Here is a 15,196-nt window from a genome sequence, read left to right on the forward strand (position 1 = left end):
CTCTCCTAGTTCTGGAGGCCAGAAGGCTGGAAGCAGTGTCACCAGGCTGAAATGAAGTGGTGGGCCGGGCCCTACTCCCTCGGGAGGCCCTTTGGGAGAATCCCCTCCCTGACTGCACCAGCTGCTGGTGGCTGCCTCCAGTCCTGGCCTTGTGGATGCCATCACTCCTATCTTCAGGGCCACCACGTCAAATCTTACTCGTGGCTCCATTTTCATCTTGCTTTCTCCTCTATGTGTGTAAAATATCCCTCTGCCTCCCTCTCATAAGAATACATGTGATTGTATCTATCTAATGTGGGTGGAATGGATATCCACTCAGATAATCTTCCCATCTTAAAATCTTTAACTTAACTACATCTGCGAAGACCCCTTTTTTGCCATATATGGGAAAAAGGTTCCAGGGAGTACGATGTGGGTATCTTTTGGAAGGCCGCTTTTCAGTCTCCCACAGAGGACATGAAAGGGCTCTTAGCAGAGAGGCAATAGAATTAGACTCACGTGTTGAAAAGATCACTGTGGTGGGAGTGGAGCAGGGATAGAGGATATGAGGAAGCCAGCTGGGTGGGCTCCTGCAACTGTCCAAGTGACAGGTGGTTTGGAGTAGGTGGCGGTAGGGGAGATGAAGGCAAGTGAACAGAGATACTCAGGACAGATACTCAGGAACACAGCAAGTTGGGAGGGAGGCACCAAGAGGACCTTCTAGACTTCGGATGTGTATAGCCCTGTGCCAAGTGGTACAATCCACTGAGCTTGGGAGCACCAGGAGCAGACCAGATGTGCCAGAGAAGATGACGCTAAACAAGTGATGTGCAGTATTGCTGGGTAACACCGCACAGTGAAACAACAGGGTTCCTTCAGAGGAAGCCGAGGAAATGGCGTACTCTAGGGCCGGGGCCAGACACTTGACTCATAATCTTTCAAAGTGATAATAATACTTAAACTCAGGGCTGTTGAGAGAATTGGGATTAAGGATGAAATGCACACAATATAGTATGCGTTAAAAGTAAGCATTGAGGGGGCCTTTCCAGTGGCTCAGGCGGTTAGAGCTCCATTCTCCTAACTTCAAAGGCTGCCGGTTCGATTCCCACATGGGCCAGTGGGCTCTCAACCACAAGGCTGCTGGTTCAACTCGAGTCCCGCAAGGGATGGTGGGCTCCCCACCCTGCAACTAAGATTGAACACGGCACCTTGAGCTGAGCGGCTGCTGAGCTCCCGGATGGCTCAGTTGGTTGGAGCACGTCCTCTCAACCGGCAGTTCGACTCCCGCAGGGGATGGTGGCCTGTGTCCCCTGCAACTAGCAATGGCAACTGGCCCTGGAGCTGAGTTGCGCCCTCCACAACTAAGACTAAAAGGACAACTTGAAGCTGAACGGCGCCCTCCACAACTAAGATTGAAAGGACAACAACTTGACTTGGAAAAAAGTCCTGGAAGTACACACTGTTTCCCAATAAAGTCCTGTTCCCCTTCCCCAATAAAATCTTTAAAAAAAAAAAAAGTAAGCATTGATTACCCACTAGATTACCATTCACTGTCAGAATTCTCTGCCTGTGCAGTAATGCAAGCAAAGACCAAAACTGTTGTATGATTATAAGATTATAATACTTCTAACTTTATTCTGATTTCTTCTCTAGCTTTGCTAATTCATATTCATTTACTGCTAAGGCCTGATGCTCATTTAGAGTTACTGATATGTTCCAAAAATAACTGACTGTTCAGGCTAAAGTCTATTTTTTTATAGTTTTCCTAATTTTGTCCTTATTGTATATAAAATATATCCCTAACTCATCAGCATTAGTTCCTTCTCTATCTTAAGTCATACAAATAATCAACTCAATTATTTCCATTATATGCCAATAGCAGATGGAGCCCGCATTGTAAGCAATTTACAAAGAGATCATCCAAACCACATTTTATCAACTACCTAAAGAGCCTTTCCAATCCAACCAATCCTTCAACAAGGGTGATTTTAAAAGTAACAAAATCGATCAACATATTTTCATTATTTTCTCAACAAGTTATAATAGGATTCCTTTATTATGTGTGGCAATAACCCACAAATTGCACAAATACTTTATCTGAGACTTAAACACACTCAGCTGTTTATACAAGCAATGCAAACACTAATTTATTTTAGACAATCATTTAGAAATTTTAGATTTCTCTATTATTATCAGTTCAAAGGCATTTTGAAATGAAACTAGAGACTTATTGTCAGAGTGAAATTTTACTGAACAAGTTCTTAGTAAACAACTCTGAACTTCATACAGAAGTGTCTCTCTCTCTCACTGAGCCACCTGCATTCTCCTTCAGTTTTTAGTAGAGCATAGGTCAAAAAATGTCATTTGTGTTTACTTCATTATTCATAAGCTTCCTTCACTATAAATTTAGATTTGAACACAATAGCAGAGGTTTTGTGTTGTTTTACTTTGAGATAAAACTCGACATTCTTCTATCAAGAGAAAAGCTCCCAATTTCAAGGTAGTTTCAACTGCTCTCCCTTCTAAGCCAAGCCTAGATCTAAGATGCCACACAAGGGCTAAAGAAAAACCCAAACCATTCTGTCATTTCTTGCCATTTTTACATTGGCAATTCCTCCAGAACAAGAATCTCTAAGAATTTCATCATAGCAGGTCCTGATGTTTGGCTAAACTACTTCAGACAGCCGTTTCCTCTCTCCCATGCCTTCCCCTAATTTTCTGTGCTATTTCAAGAGGCATAATTTCTAGCTCCATTTGTAGTTTTGATAATCTAAAGCAATGAGTGTCTCTTCAATCATCAATACAGAAACGATCAAAAAACATTCAGATCCATGTGGTTGATAGCTGAAGCCAAAGGCATTCCAGGTATAAACAAAACTCGTCTGAGCAATCAAAGTGCTGCAAACCTTGCTGTAACACGGAGGAACTACCCTAACAACCGCAGGCCTACAAAAGCCATTCTCACCGTGGATGGTCCAAAAGGCACAATGTCAGACAAGTATGCAGCGTATGAATTCAACTTTAACATGCTTCTTTATTTTAGATCTAAATAAGGAAGAGGGTGAGCATGTTTTACAAGACACAAAAATACCAAGTTTTTCTGCTCCAGAAATCAGTTGACAATGCATAACCTGACATTTTGCAATTCACTGCTCAAAATGAGGGTGAGGGGAAAGCACTTAAAAGCCCTGACAGTGACTCATTATACTACAAAAAATCCTAACCAGGCCACACATCATGGATTTTAGTTTAATCCCACTGCTTCTCAAAACCCAAATCTCCATCATTAAGCAAATACCACTTGAATTTGGATACAAAATGTCATTTTTCTCTCATTTTCTGTCCTATTAGAACAGTACCAAAAATTTTACTTGTGATAGAGATAAAGTGATGCAAACATTTAAAAGTCTGTCAATCTGGTGAGGGTTACTTTAGTGGCTGAATATTTTACGTGAAGTATTAGGGTGGTGCAAAAGTAACTGTGGTTTTTGCAATTATTTTTACCCTTCTAAACTGCAATCACTTTTGCACTCAACCCAATAAAACCTGAAGGAGGTCTGCTGCAGCGATGAGGCCACAAAGTGCAGTTACAATGCAGAAGGATCTACCTAGAGCAGGGGTGTCCAAATTTTTTTCAGCGGTTTTCACCAAGGGCCATATGCGGTAAAATACACAAACAGCCGGGCCACTCACTCGAGGTGAAGTACGTATTGCCTCACCTGGTTTATTTAAGTAAACTAAATATATTTTTGGGATTTGCTGCAGGCCAATTAACAATGGATCATGGGCCGCAGTTGGCCCGCGGGCCGCAGTTTGGACACCCCTGACCTACACAGTAAGAAGGCCAAAGTGGGAAGAACAGCAAATAATGCTCATTAATCATAGGAACTCAGAGAGCTAGCTGCATCACGCTCAGACTCCCATTTCCTAGAAAAGCCCCACCTGGCAAGGAAGAGGATGGCGCGATCAGCATGGAAGAACAGGTTGGGCTAACACGTATTACAGAATGCAGTTGATGGCATGGTTGGGCGTGGGCCCAGGGAAAGCTCTGCATAGCTGTGTATGGAAGCACCCTTTCAGAGATTCACAATTGTGCATGTGGATGTTTCCAGCTAGCTGCTTCTAAGTACAGCAGAACAGAAAACCATCAGGAAGCATTCTGCCCTATTTTCTCCCATTATAGAAGAATCACTTTTGTGGTCTCCTTGGCTGTGTAATTTCGGGGCAACAACTATCCTTAGTCCTGGGGATTTGGCCTCTTTTGTGTGTGAGAGTAAAGCTTACTCACTTCTTGGGAAAGATGTGGACCAGTTTATTCCCTGAGAGTCAAAGTTAGAAAGACCTGAGCAGGGAACAGGGCAAGGAGACTAGGCGTCTGTAATAAAGTCACCTGAAGCGGGAAAAACACAAGTCCTGAGAGCTAGCTTCACACCGAGAATGAAGAAGGGAAGGGGCCCCAGTGGTTTTCCATCCACATGCAAGGGACAGAAGCACTGGTGCCGACAGCCCTTCCTGGAACTGTCTGGGCCCTACAAGCTGCCATGTGTGTAGCCTGGAAAAACTGGTGTTTGGGAGCAGTAACCCCTGGGGCCCAACACTGGAGAAACGCTACCCTAGAGCTCTGCCCTGGCACCAGTGGTCACAGATGCAATGGAGGCACTGCATTCTTCAGCAGCAGCCATGCCAGCCTCCTCCCTTCCTTTTCTGCAGGGAGCTCCCAGCCTGTGCTGTTCCCAGCAGCCCCCGGATTTCAGTGTCAGAGATCAAACTGGTCTTAAGCTTATGCCCTGCCCAAGCTTACTGCCTCTCAGTAGAGGCATTCTGGAAATCTGTTGGGCTGTTTTGGGGTGACACAATGACAACAGTGGAACAGACCTCAGATGCAAGACATCCTGCAGTGTGCAAGATAGTCCGGGGCGCTGTCTCATGTCCTGCACAATTTCTGAACATCTGGAAATTCACACGGATGAAACACTGTCTATCCTTACTTAGTTCTAAAACGTCCCTCCATTGACACAGAAACACAAAACCATTTGGGCACTGTTTAAACATCCCCTTTCTCAAGATTTATTCACCATTTTAGGAAATCGTGTCTCCAACAGCAACACTGCTTAAGGCACCTGAGTAGCCAACACACCACAGCTACACTTGTCTGCATTTGTAGTTCACATGCCAAAATTTAACATGGATATTCAAAGCTCCTTTAAATATACGAGGGTGCCAAAAAAAATGTATATAAGGAGACACTTTGGTCAACGTTGCTCAACCAGTAGTTTGCCATAATCACAAGTGTCTGGATGCTGATGGTAACCACTTTGAGCACCTCTTGTAATTGCAGAAGTCAAACGTGGCTTGTATTCATCTTTTGTTATCAGTATATATTGAGTAGTACAATGTTAATACAGTTTTCCTTTCTTAAAATGTGTATACATTTTTTGGCACCCTCTGTATATACAGACAAATAAATTATTAAAGATCCATGAAATACTGGATACCAATGATCTTCATTAATAAATTTTTTACCATTCAATATTAGGAATTTGTGGCATAGTGAAATTTATATCATGAAATTTACGTATTTATTTTAGGTTTCTTATTTTTCTACCTTACTCTGACATGGTCCTTAGATCACGCAGCAGCCCACGGCCCCTCTGCTCCAACTTTCCCGTACCTTTTTTATTTTTTCTTTAAGCCTAGACATCTATTAAAGGCTTTGGTCTGCAAAGTAGTTGGTTCGGGGAGGGATTTAAAGATGGGTGATCTGTGTTCTAAGGTACTTTGTCAGCACACATCCCGTGTCTGATGCAGGGAATTAATTATTCTGACATTACCCTGAGATAGGCAGCCTGGCTCATTGCAAAAATGTCATGTTCCTCATTTCCTTCACTCCAACAGTGTTTTATCTTGGCATAGTATCCCTACTGCAAAAAGGGGGTTTCCCTGTTTTCTCTTAACACATACAGGTAAGTTTGGTCTGTTACTTCTTTCATTTTAAAAAGCATCTCCTCTCTCTCCTATGGAATGGCTCCTGATCTTAAACCCAAAGTTACTTGTTATACACAGATGCAAGCATCTAATTACTTCATCTTCGGATGAAGGTGTGATGAGCATTTACATTTTGAAACACGTGCATTTTTTATAACGAATCTCTTTTCACTTCTTTACACTACTATTTGGGCGTTCTATTGACTTTTAGACATTGCATGTATGGGCAGGTCATTTCATCTGTCAATTTAATTTTAGAATCATAAAAGGGGAATTACAAAATATTTGTTATAAAAAGAGGGCATCAGATCTGATAAGAGTCAAGAGCTGGTCCTCTAGAAAGCGTCCCCTCCCAGCCACCAACTTCTTCCAGAGACCTGTTCTTCCTGAAACTCAGGATAGGGATTTTGGAGTCGGGGAGCTAGATTTCTGCCTCCTCATGCCAGAGAGGAAAATAATAGCAGACCATGTCATGCCCCTACCATGCAGGGGTTGCCCACATTCCCATGGGTGGCTGAAGAGAGAAGTGCAAAGGGCCAGCCAATTAGGAGAAGAGGCAGGAGGGAGACTAGGAAGCACAGAGCAGATCACATCCTACTCCAAGCCAGGACCTTGGACTTATCCAGGAGAAGACTGAGAGCCACAAAGGGTCTAAAGCTCGGGGTGACACGTTCCCTGAGGAGAGACCTCTCTGGTGGTTTACTGAGTAGCCTCTGGGTGTAGTAGTTTGCCGATTTCTGTGGACTCACCCCCACCTTTAGCAGCACACAGGTAAACTTCTCTTATCATACAAGATACAGGAGAGGTAGTGTAGCGGTTAAACATATAGACTCTGGAGCCGTACAGCTTGGATTCAAACCAACCCTCCCACTTACTCTGAAACCTTGGACATGCCATTCAATGTCACCGGGCTTCCCCTTCTCTCCCTATACAGAGGGAGGTAAGGAGAGCTGCCCTCTCAAAACTGGGAGGATTACATGAGAATTAACAGACGGGAATTACTGGTGTGTGGCCTGGCATAGAGTAAGCACCATCATGTTTATTTTGATGTGTATTAGGAAAAGTAATTCACCTAAACCAGTGATTTCACAAATATTACAGCTTTGGACAAGACTAAGTGTCCAAGTGACTCTTTCTGAGGTAGATTTAAAGGTATTGACTAAGCAATACCTCGTTGAAGGAAGGAGCTGCTTCTCATGTGTGTGTCCGGCACAGAGCAGACACCCTCGAAGGGCTTTCCCTGCAATAACCGACTATTTTTCTGTAAGACAGGAGTAACTACCTGTTGGATATATACATACATATGTTTCTTGTGTTCTGAAATTCTTGAGCAAGAAGGAAGAGATGGAGAAAGCACCCTCAGCTGGGGAAAACGGCTGAGATGGCAAACTATTTATTAAGCATCTGTATACGTGAAGAAAAGCCCCTATTCTCAACCTTCGAATCAAATTCCAGGAAGTCGTAACTGTCTCTTCTTATACTGCAAGTTTCTGAATAGTTTTATATAAAAACATGTTTTTCTAACTATGTATGGTGATGGATGTTAACTAACTATGGTGATCATTTCACAATACATACAAATACTGAATCATTACTATCGTATACCTAAAATTAAGTATCAATTATACCTCAATTTAAAAACACACACAACACAAACATGCATGCAAAGTCATTTGTTCAGAAACTGGAATGAATTTCCCCTATAACGAAAAGGCTTTAAGTGGTGACTAGATCCCCAGGCCAGCCCACGAAGGCCTTATCTGATCCCAAATTGAACCTATGTGACTGGTTGAGCAGCATACCATGAATTTCGGGAATGGAGTAGGTGGTGGAAGAGGCATAGGACGGAGATGAGTTCCTCCCCAGACAGCCCCAACCCCTCTCCTGGGGGAGGAGCTGGTGCTAAACAAAGTTTGTAAGTAACAGAGAATTTCATCTTAGCTACACAGCCATCTATTCTCTACACTCTTTTCTATTCTCTTCTCCTTGAGTCCTTCTCAGCACCAGCTTCCTCAAAGTCCCACTGCTGCTGCTAAGAGGAAAGGTTACCCTGGCCAAGGAGACTGGGGTGCAAAACCTGGCATTTTAGGACCTAAAACAGCCTGTACAGAAGGTCTAGACCCCTGAAATCTGATGTGTTTCCGGATCTACACGTGGTTTTGCGTAACTGGAATAGAAAGCGCTCCATGCTTCAGTATTACTTCTCTCTACCTTTTTCGTCTCATCCTCCCTGCTTCAGCAAAATTTCACTCAGTAGAGCTACTCTTGACGAGAGGAAGGAAGGTGGCAATCTCATCCAGCTGCTTGTTAGCATAGCACGTGCGACTCAGAGCAGAGTCTTTTAAGAGTTCACATCTTTCACGTCACATCTGCACACCTCCACACCCCGTCTCAGTACAGGTATTCACTTTTTTTGGATAATTTCCTATATAAGCTCTATTATTCTCCAGGCAGTTGCATTTTTAAAAGAATCTCAATGAAGCCAAATGAATCTTTCATGAATATTTAATTGGAACCTTTTCAGACAGTGCAATCGTTGAAAAAAAAAATGAGCCTTTTTACAAACACACTACTGAGTTGAGGAGGATGGAAAAAGCAACAAATGAGTTTCCTGTCTCTCCCGCCTTATACCATTTCTGCTTCTCATCGCTTCTCCTTTTCTTGCATTTCGGCATCTATGGACTCTCTCCATAGACTCTGGCAACAAGAGCAGCCAAGTCATGGGTGGCCTGCAAGCTTTTCCTGTCCTCCAAAGTATCTGGCATGGTTTGGGCACAGAAGCAGCTCAGACGCACACTGGCCCAGGTCTCTTACATGTAACTTCTGAGTTTTTCCAGGGAGAACTAACTTTTTCTCTAAAGGGTCAAAGAGTAACTGTGTTAAGCTTTGTAACCCACAGGGTCTCTGTCACAGCCATTCCTGCTGTCATACTGCACAAGCAGCCACAGAAAATACACAACCACATGAGCATGGCTGGATCCCAGTAAAAACTTCATTTACAAAAAACGAAAAAAGCAGACAGCAGGCCATAGTTTGCAATCCCTGGTTTGTACTGAGCCATCTCTATGGTAAGTCTGGCTTCCTAATCCATACACTGACAAACAGGGCCACCTGTCATATGGCTCTGTCGTATGTGCCATAAACTGTGCTCAACAGTTTAGGATCCACTATTCATTTTAAATATATACATATTACCATGAGATTTTCTTGCTTTTTGTTTTTAATACTTTTTTTGCCATTTTGTAATTTAAAACACAGTGGAAAAGAAAAATATCACAATATGTAATACCAACTCCGCACTAATCCTGTATCATATTCATGCAATTCGTCCTCAGTGAACATTCATTATAACCATTATATGCTTGCTTTAGCTGACAATGACAAAATATAATTTTATTAATAATATCTACAGGTACAATTTGGTGGTAGCGTCGGCAAGGGTAAAAATTAGAGATACTTTAACGTTAGAAAGAATGCCAGGAGTTGAAGCAGGAGACGGAGATGGTGGCCTCAAGGGGAGGAGGGGCAGTAATGTCACGCCTGTGGAAGGAAGAACTTCAAAGCTCATTTTGGCCAGGCCCTCCAAATGTCCCTGCCTTCCTCATAGCTCACTGTGCTTCGTCTCTTCTGCTAGTCCTCAGATTAAAAAACAAAGTAATATCTCAAGTCAACAAAAGATGATGACATTAGGACCCTGAGCCCCAAAGAGCCAGGAGTTAATGATGGACATGACGGCCACACGGAGAAGGACAATGTCATCAGCAGACCAGCCACCTAGCAGCACTGACTCACAGGAAACATGGACCAACTGGTGGATGTGAGAAGAAAATAAGTACAGAATGAGCCACCAAGCGTGACAACCTCATAATATCGATCAATTTAGCAATTCTCATCCCTCTTCTCCAGGTGCCATCTCACATCTCCGCGTGGATGTTTCACTGTTTCCTCGATTTCCTTTTCCACCTCCCTACCTTTCAGATTCTCCTTCTCCCCACCCCACCATTTCTCCCAACTCCTTCTAATTAAACTCACTCACTTCTACCCTTCTACCCAAAATAAGGTAAATTATGATGCTCAGGCCTCATTTCCTCCACAAAATTTTCCTTCAAGCTAGACTGTAAGTTCCTTCTCTCCAGTCCTACAGACTACAGAACAGGCCATGGGTATTTCTCGCAGTTTCCCTACACCGTAACACCTAAAAATCTAGTGCCTGTCTGAGCACATAACCACAGCCTATCTTATCCCTGGTGCCCGATTTCCTAAAGGTCTGAGGGTGTCACACATGCGAACGTCAGTTAAGTGTATGTGTATAGGAGGAGGGGTGAACATTGCTGGATTATAGCACTGAGCTATAAGATCAAGATTAGGAATTTGGTTTCAGGTTCAGTATCACGAACTTATCCAGGTATGTCCTTGGGCTCAAAGTGGAAAGGCCTCAGAGCAACACCAATGTATGCCAACCTCGGGGAACACATCTCCCACTGCATGATGGTGGCTGAGCACCAACAGTAAGGCAGCTTGTTAGATTACTGCTATAGTTAAAATGGAAGTGGCAGCTACGTTTTGAAATCCCAACTATGGCATGTCTTATATCTCAAAAGTAAGGCTCTATTATGCATACATTTCTAATTCCTATATGTATGATGTCTGAATCGTACAATCCAGACTTCCCGCTAATACAGAATGGCCTTCATGATAATCTGTTTCTAAAAAGTAACCATTAGGTAGCTGATGGTGATACTTATTATTCTAGTAATGTGGCTTGAGAAAATGACCTTGCTTTAATAAAAATGTTCTTGTTACGCTAGATACAAAGTATGTTTCTACTGTTAAATTGTAACATTAAGATTATGGAAGGTTGGGAAGGGTGGTCTGTGACAAAGCAATCCTAAGAAAAGAGATAACCAATTTCTCTTCTGCAAACTGAGCTAGAAGTGATCCTCAAACACCTCTGGTGAAGTCCCTGCTGAGTTTTCCAGCAGCGCCATTCAATTTTGGAACAGGAAGATAAGTTTCTAATGCATAATAGGATCTAAATCTTTCAACTGCAATATGCGAGGCTAAATTTAAAAGTAAAAGTAACCCTCATACAGGACGTTTTATCTTCTACTCAAACTACGTTATCAAGATGAAAGCATAATATTTGTGAGGAAGGCATCGAGTACAAAAGCTGGCTAGTGTTTACTGAGTGCTTAACATGGTGGCAGCTACCATGGATTATTTCTTTTCATTCCAACCACACTATGAGTGCTACTCCCATTCAATAGGCAAGGAAGCAAATTCTGAAAAATCCAAGTCAGCAGCTACAAAAGTGGCGAAACAAGGGTTGCAAGCCTGATTGTAGGAAAGCTGATAACGATAATGCTATCACTGTCCAATCCTAGAAAAGTTTAAGTTGCTGGAGAACAAGGTCACGGGGCAAATTACAAAAATATAATCGATTTAGTGAGAAAGGTAAATTGGTATAATGAAAAGAGCCCTTGATTTAGAACTACAGTGCTAAATACTGAGACTAGAGTCCCTTGTTATAAACTTGCCATGATAAAATACACCTCACTAGGGTTGTCACTAGAATACTGAGAATACAAGGAAACATGCCTAGCACTGCCCTTGGCAGAGAACAGATACTATGATATTTTGTTTCCTTCTTTATCTTCAGTTCCCATTTCAAAATACAAGGAGATAAGTAAAGCATAAGGGGATATAGTCAATAATATTGTAACAACTACGGGTACTAGACTTATGGGGTGATCACTTCCTGAGATACTATATAAGTGTCTCATCACTATGTTGTACAAGTGAAACTAATATAATATTGTATGTCAACTGTAATTGAAAAAAATATACAAGCAGACAGCTCCTCTATCCATATAATGTAAATCCTCCCTGGACACTTCCCCGCCTTTCTCACTCCTAACAGGCTCACCCACAGAGAAACACCTTTCAAGGTGCATTTCTCTGCTGTTAATGTGAGCAGAGTTTTCCTATCACTCAAATTCTGCCTCTACTATCATTGCATAAAATTCTCTAGATAAAATATAACAGCAAAAATACTGTTATTTCATGCATTCAATATATGGGAACCAGGAGGCAGTAATTAAGTACTACACCAAGGCAGTTTAGAAGGAAAAATGATCACTAAAATAAGTAACATAGAATATTTCCAAGCAGGTAGTATCGATACATGCAAGCACCATTATCTTGATCAGCAATTAAAGAGGAGTAAACTGGATTCTAAGACCTTCTCCACCCCTCTTTCATACAACACAGACTGGCAGTCTAAAAAAAACGTCAGAGCACAGTACATGAAACATTCAGATGTTATCCTTTTTGTCATGACATACATTCTCAGAAGCCTATATAAATCAACTAGACAAGAGAGTCCATGGGACAAGTAAATCTTTTAAATCCAGTCTCCATGAACAGCCTTGATAAAACTCTGGGTTGAAATCAGAGGTATGTTTTAAAAAGAAAATGTTCTGATAAGTTTTCATTTTCAGGTGAGAAAAATTGATTTAAAAGTAAAACATCTTTAGTGAAAAGTTTATAGCTGTGAAATATTTGCTTTGCCATTGAGCATGTAGAAGCTCCAACCGGTAGAAACCACCATTCTATGAGGTCTGAAAACCTGCGCCTGTATCTCAATCACCCTGTCACCCGCTCTCCTCTCCTTTTCTTACGGACTGTGTCCCCCAATCACAGCTGCACAGCTTTCCTGTCTCCTACCGGTACCAAACCACTAGGTCTAAAAAAGTGTGAAGCAGATGACCCTTAACCATTTACAGGGAAGCTGCTAATCAACATAACGAGTCTTGTCAACATTCAACCGGCAAATCACAAATTTGCTTCCTAAATCAGAAAGCAGATGCTTCTGGTCCCCAACGAATCTGACGGCTCCTCCCATACTCACTAGAAAGCTACCAGGTTTCCGTTCTTTCCTTCATGTTTTAAAAGACGAACACAAATAATTAACTGAACACACGTGTTCTTCCTTCCACTCTCACGTATATTTAAAATCCTTCCGTTTTCGTCTTCCTCTAAGTTAGCGAAATCCAAAACGAACAGGCTCGCTTGAGAGGCATTAGGAACTGATTTTGAGAACGGAGTTTTAGACGACCAGCAGAGGAGCTGAGGGAGCAGAGTTCGGTTTAGTTTTCTTTCCCTTCAGTTCCTGCATGCCGAGACAATGATGCGTATCTGTTTGCAAACAACAGAAGCGTTTAGAATACAAAACGCCGCAAAGTGACGCGAGGCACAGGACACAGGCACCACGCAGCCGGCGTGCTCCGGGCCAGAAGGGCTGCTCGGGCACCACGCGAGCCGCAGTCACCGCTCTGCAAGTCCAAGGCTCCCTGCTGACTCAAATCGCATCCGGTCCCCGGTCCCCAAGCCAACGGGCTCCGCCGGAGGACCACCCGCGACAGAGAAGCAGACAAAACACCGGGAGCCCCTCTCGGAGGCCAAGGCCGGGAATAAAGTCAGGGGAGAGGAAGGACAGCTGGGTGGGGGTGCGAAGGGGCGATGTGGCAAAGGCGCAGAAGCCCCGGCTGCAGATCGGGCCGAGGGAGGCCACCGAGGCACCGGGGCCGGAGCTGAGTGAGCCATGGGAGCGGGGGAAGCAGCCACCGACCAGGGCGCGCGAGCGGGACCCGAGCGCGCGTGGCCCGGCCCGGGGAGCAGGGCGCGTCCGTCACCTGTATTGTTTGAAAAGCTGGTCCGACTCCCGAAAGCCGTTATTAAGCAGCATGTTGATGCCGGCCAGGGCCAGCTCCGCGTCCTGCAGGGGCGCCGCCGCCGCCGCCGCCGCATCCCCGTCGTCCCGCCGCCGCGGGCGCTGCTGCTCGGAGCCGGCCATGGGAGCGCGCGGCTCTGCGCACAGCCGGGCGAGGTGGCGCGGGGTGGCAGCTGCTGCGGCCCCCGCGCGCCCGGAGCCCGGCTCTACCTGGCGGGAGCGCAGCGCAGCGGGCGGCGGGGCGGGCGGCGGGGCGGGGCGGCGGGGCGGGGGGGCGGGGGGAGGAGCCGTCCTCGCGGCGGCGCGGCGGGGAACGTGGGCGCCCAGGCCGCCGCCTGCCGCCGCCGCGGGGGATTACTCGGCAGCCGCCCGCCCGCGCCGCCCGCTCCCTGGGAGACGCGGGCACCGACGCCGAAGCCGTTTCCGGGTGTCTTTACCCCTGCGGAGCCGGGGTGGGAGCGGCCTCCTCCCGCGCGTCCTGCAGCCCGCGGCGCCCGCGGGGCCACACACAGCGCCCTGCGCCCGGCCGTCCCGGGCCGCGGCGCTGAGCCTGCTCGGAAACACGGAGGCCCGGAGCCCCGGACCTGGACTCGCTCCCCCGGGCTCTCGGGGAAGCAAGGAAGGGCAAGCGGGTGTGAAAGGGGACGGAGAGCTCCGCGTGGGTCGCGGCGAGGGCGCGCGCGGCAGGAGGCCCGCAGGCTGAAGCCCGCGCGCGGCGATGGGGGCCGGGGCACCTGAACCCCCGCGCCGCCCGCGCCAGGGCCCCCCAGCTTCACCCCAATCCTGGGCCGCCCACCAGCGCGTGACAGCCAATCACCCCGCTCCTGGGCCGCCCACCAGCCCGTGACAGCCAATCCCCAAAGAGGTGGGCGGCGCCACTGAGCTCCTGCGGGACCGCGGCCCAGAGCGCAGGACGTGGAGACTGACGGGGAGACCTCCTGCATCCAGGCGCCCACCCCCTGGCCTGACTCTACCCTTTGTACGATGGGGCCAGGGGACAAAATGGAGGCCCATATGTCCTATGTTTAAGAGTTATAAAATAAACTGTTCAAGTGTGTTCTACTCTCACCCTGACAATTATACTTTCGTATCAATGAAACAGTAAAATAAGTGTGAAGCTATGGTTTTCACGAGACCGAGTGTCCAAGATGACTGAATTTAGTCATCATTGTACATGTTTGTTCTGATGATGGCCTGATTATGTCTCGGTGGGCAGTAATTCATCAATCGTCTTTGTTTTCCCATGAAGTCATTGTTCTCACCTTTATTTGAGCAAGACACTACATATGTTGTTGTAATCAAGATGATATTCTTAACGTCAAATTAAGCCATCTTACGTCATAGTTGTCAGTATCTTTATTAATTTCAATTTGGAGAAACTCTGCTGAAGCATTTACCACTGAATTTGTTTCTAAAAATTAAAGCGATATTCAGGTTTTGAGATAACCCATGAAGTTTAAACATCACGTCCAGCATTATAAGGGGATCAATATAATAAAT

General features: G+C 45.2%; 1 protein-coding gene across 2 annotated transcripts in view; it reads right to left on the reverse strand.

Moving 5' to 3' along the window:
- The window catches only part of TTC39C (tetratricopeptide repeat domain 39C), a 91,391-nt gene extending 77,460 nt beyond the window's left edge, over window positions 1-13,931 (reverse strand). The window contains exon 1 of one of the 2 annotated variants that reach the window (XM_081078957.1): window positions 13,659-13,931. In XM_081078957.1, the coding sequence (XP_080935083.1) occupies window positions 13,659-13,819 (161 nt within the window). In that variant the 5' untranslated portion in view covers window positions 13,820-13,931. Of the gene's footprint in view, window positions 1-12,874; window positions 13,150-13,658 lie in introns of those variants that run through there. The other variant, XM_081078958.1, reaches the window with a different exon arrangement.
- Window positions 13,932-15,196: the final 1,265 nt, after the last annotated feature.

The sequence above is a fragment of the Rhinolophus hipposideros genome, assembly GCF_964194185.1.
Source record: "Rhinolophus hipposideros genome assembly, chromosome: 17".
NCBI classification, from domain to species: Eukaryota; Metazoa; Chordata; class Mammalia; order Chiroptera; family Rhinolophidae; genus Rhinolophus; species Rhinolophus hipposideros.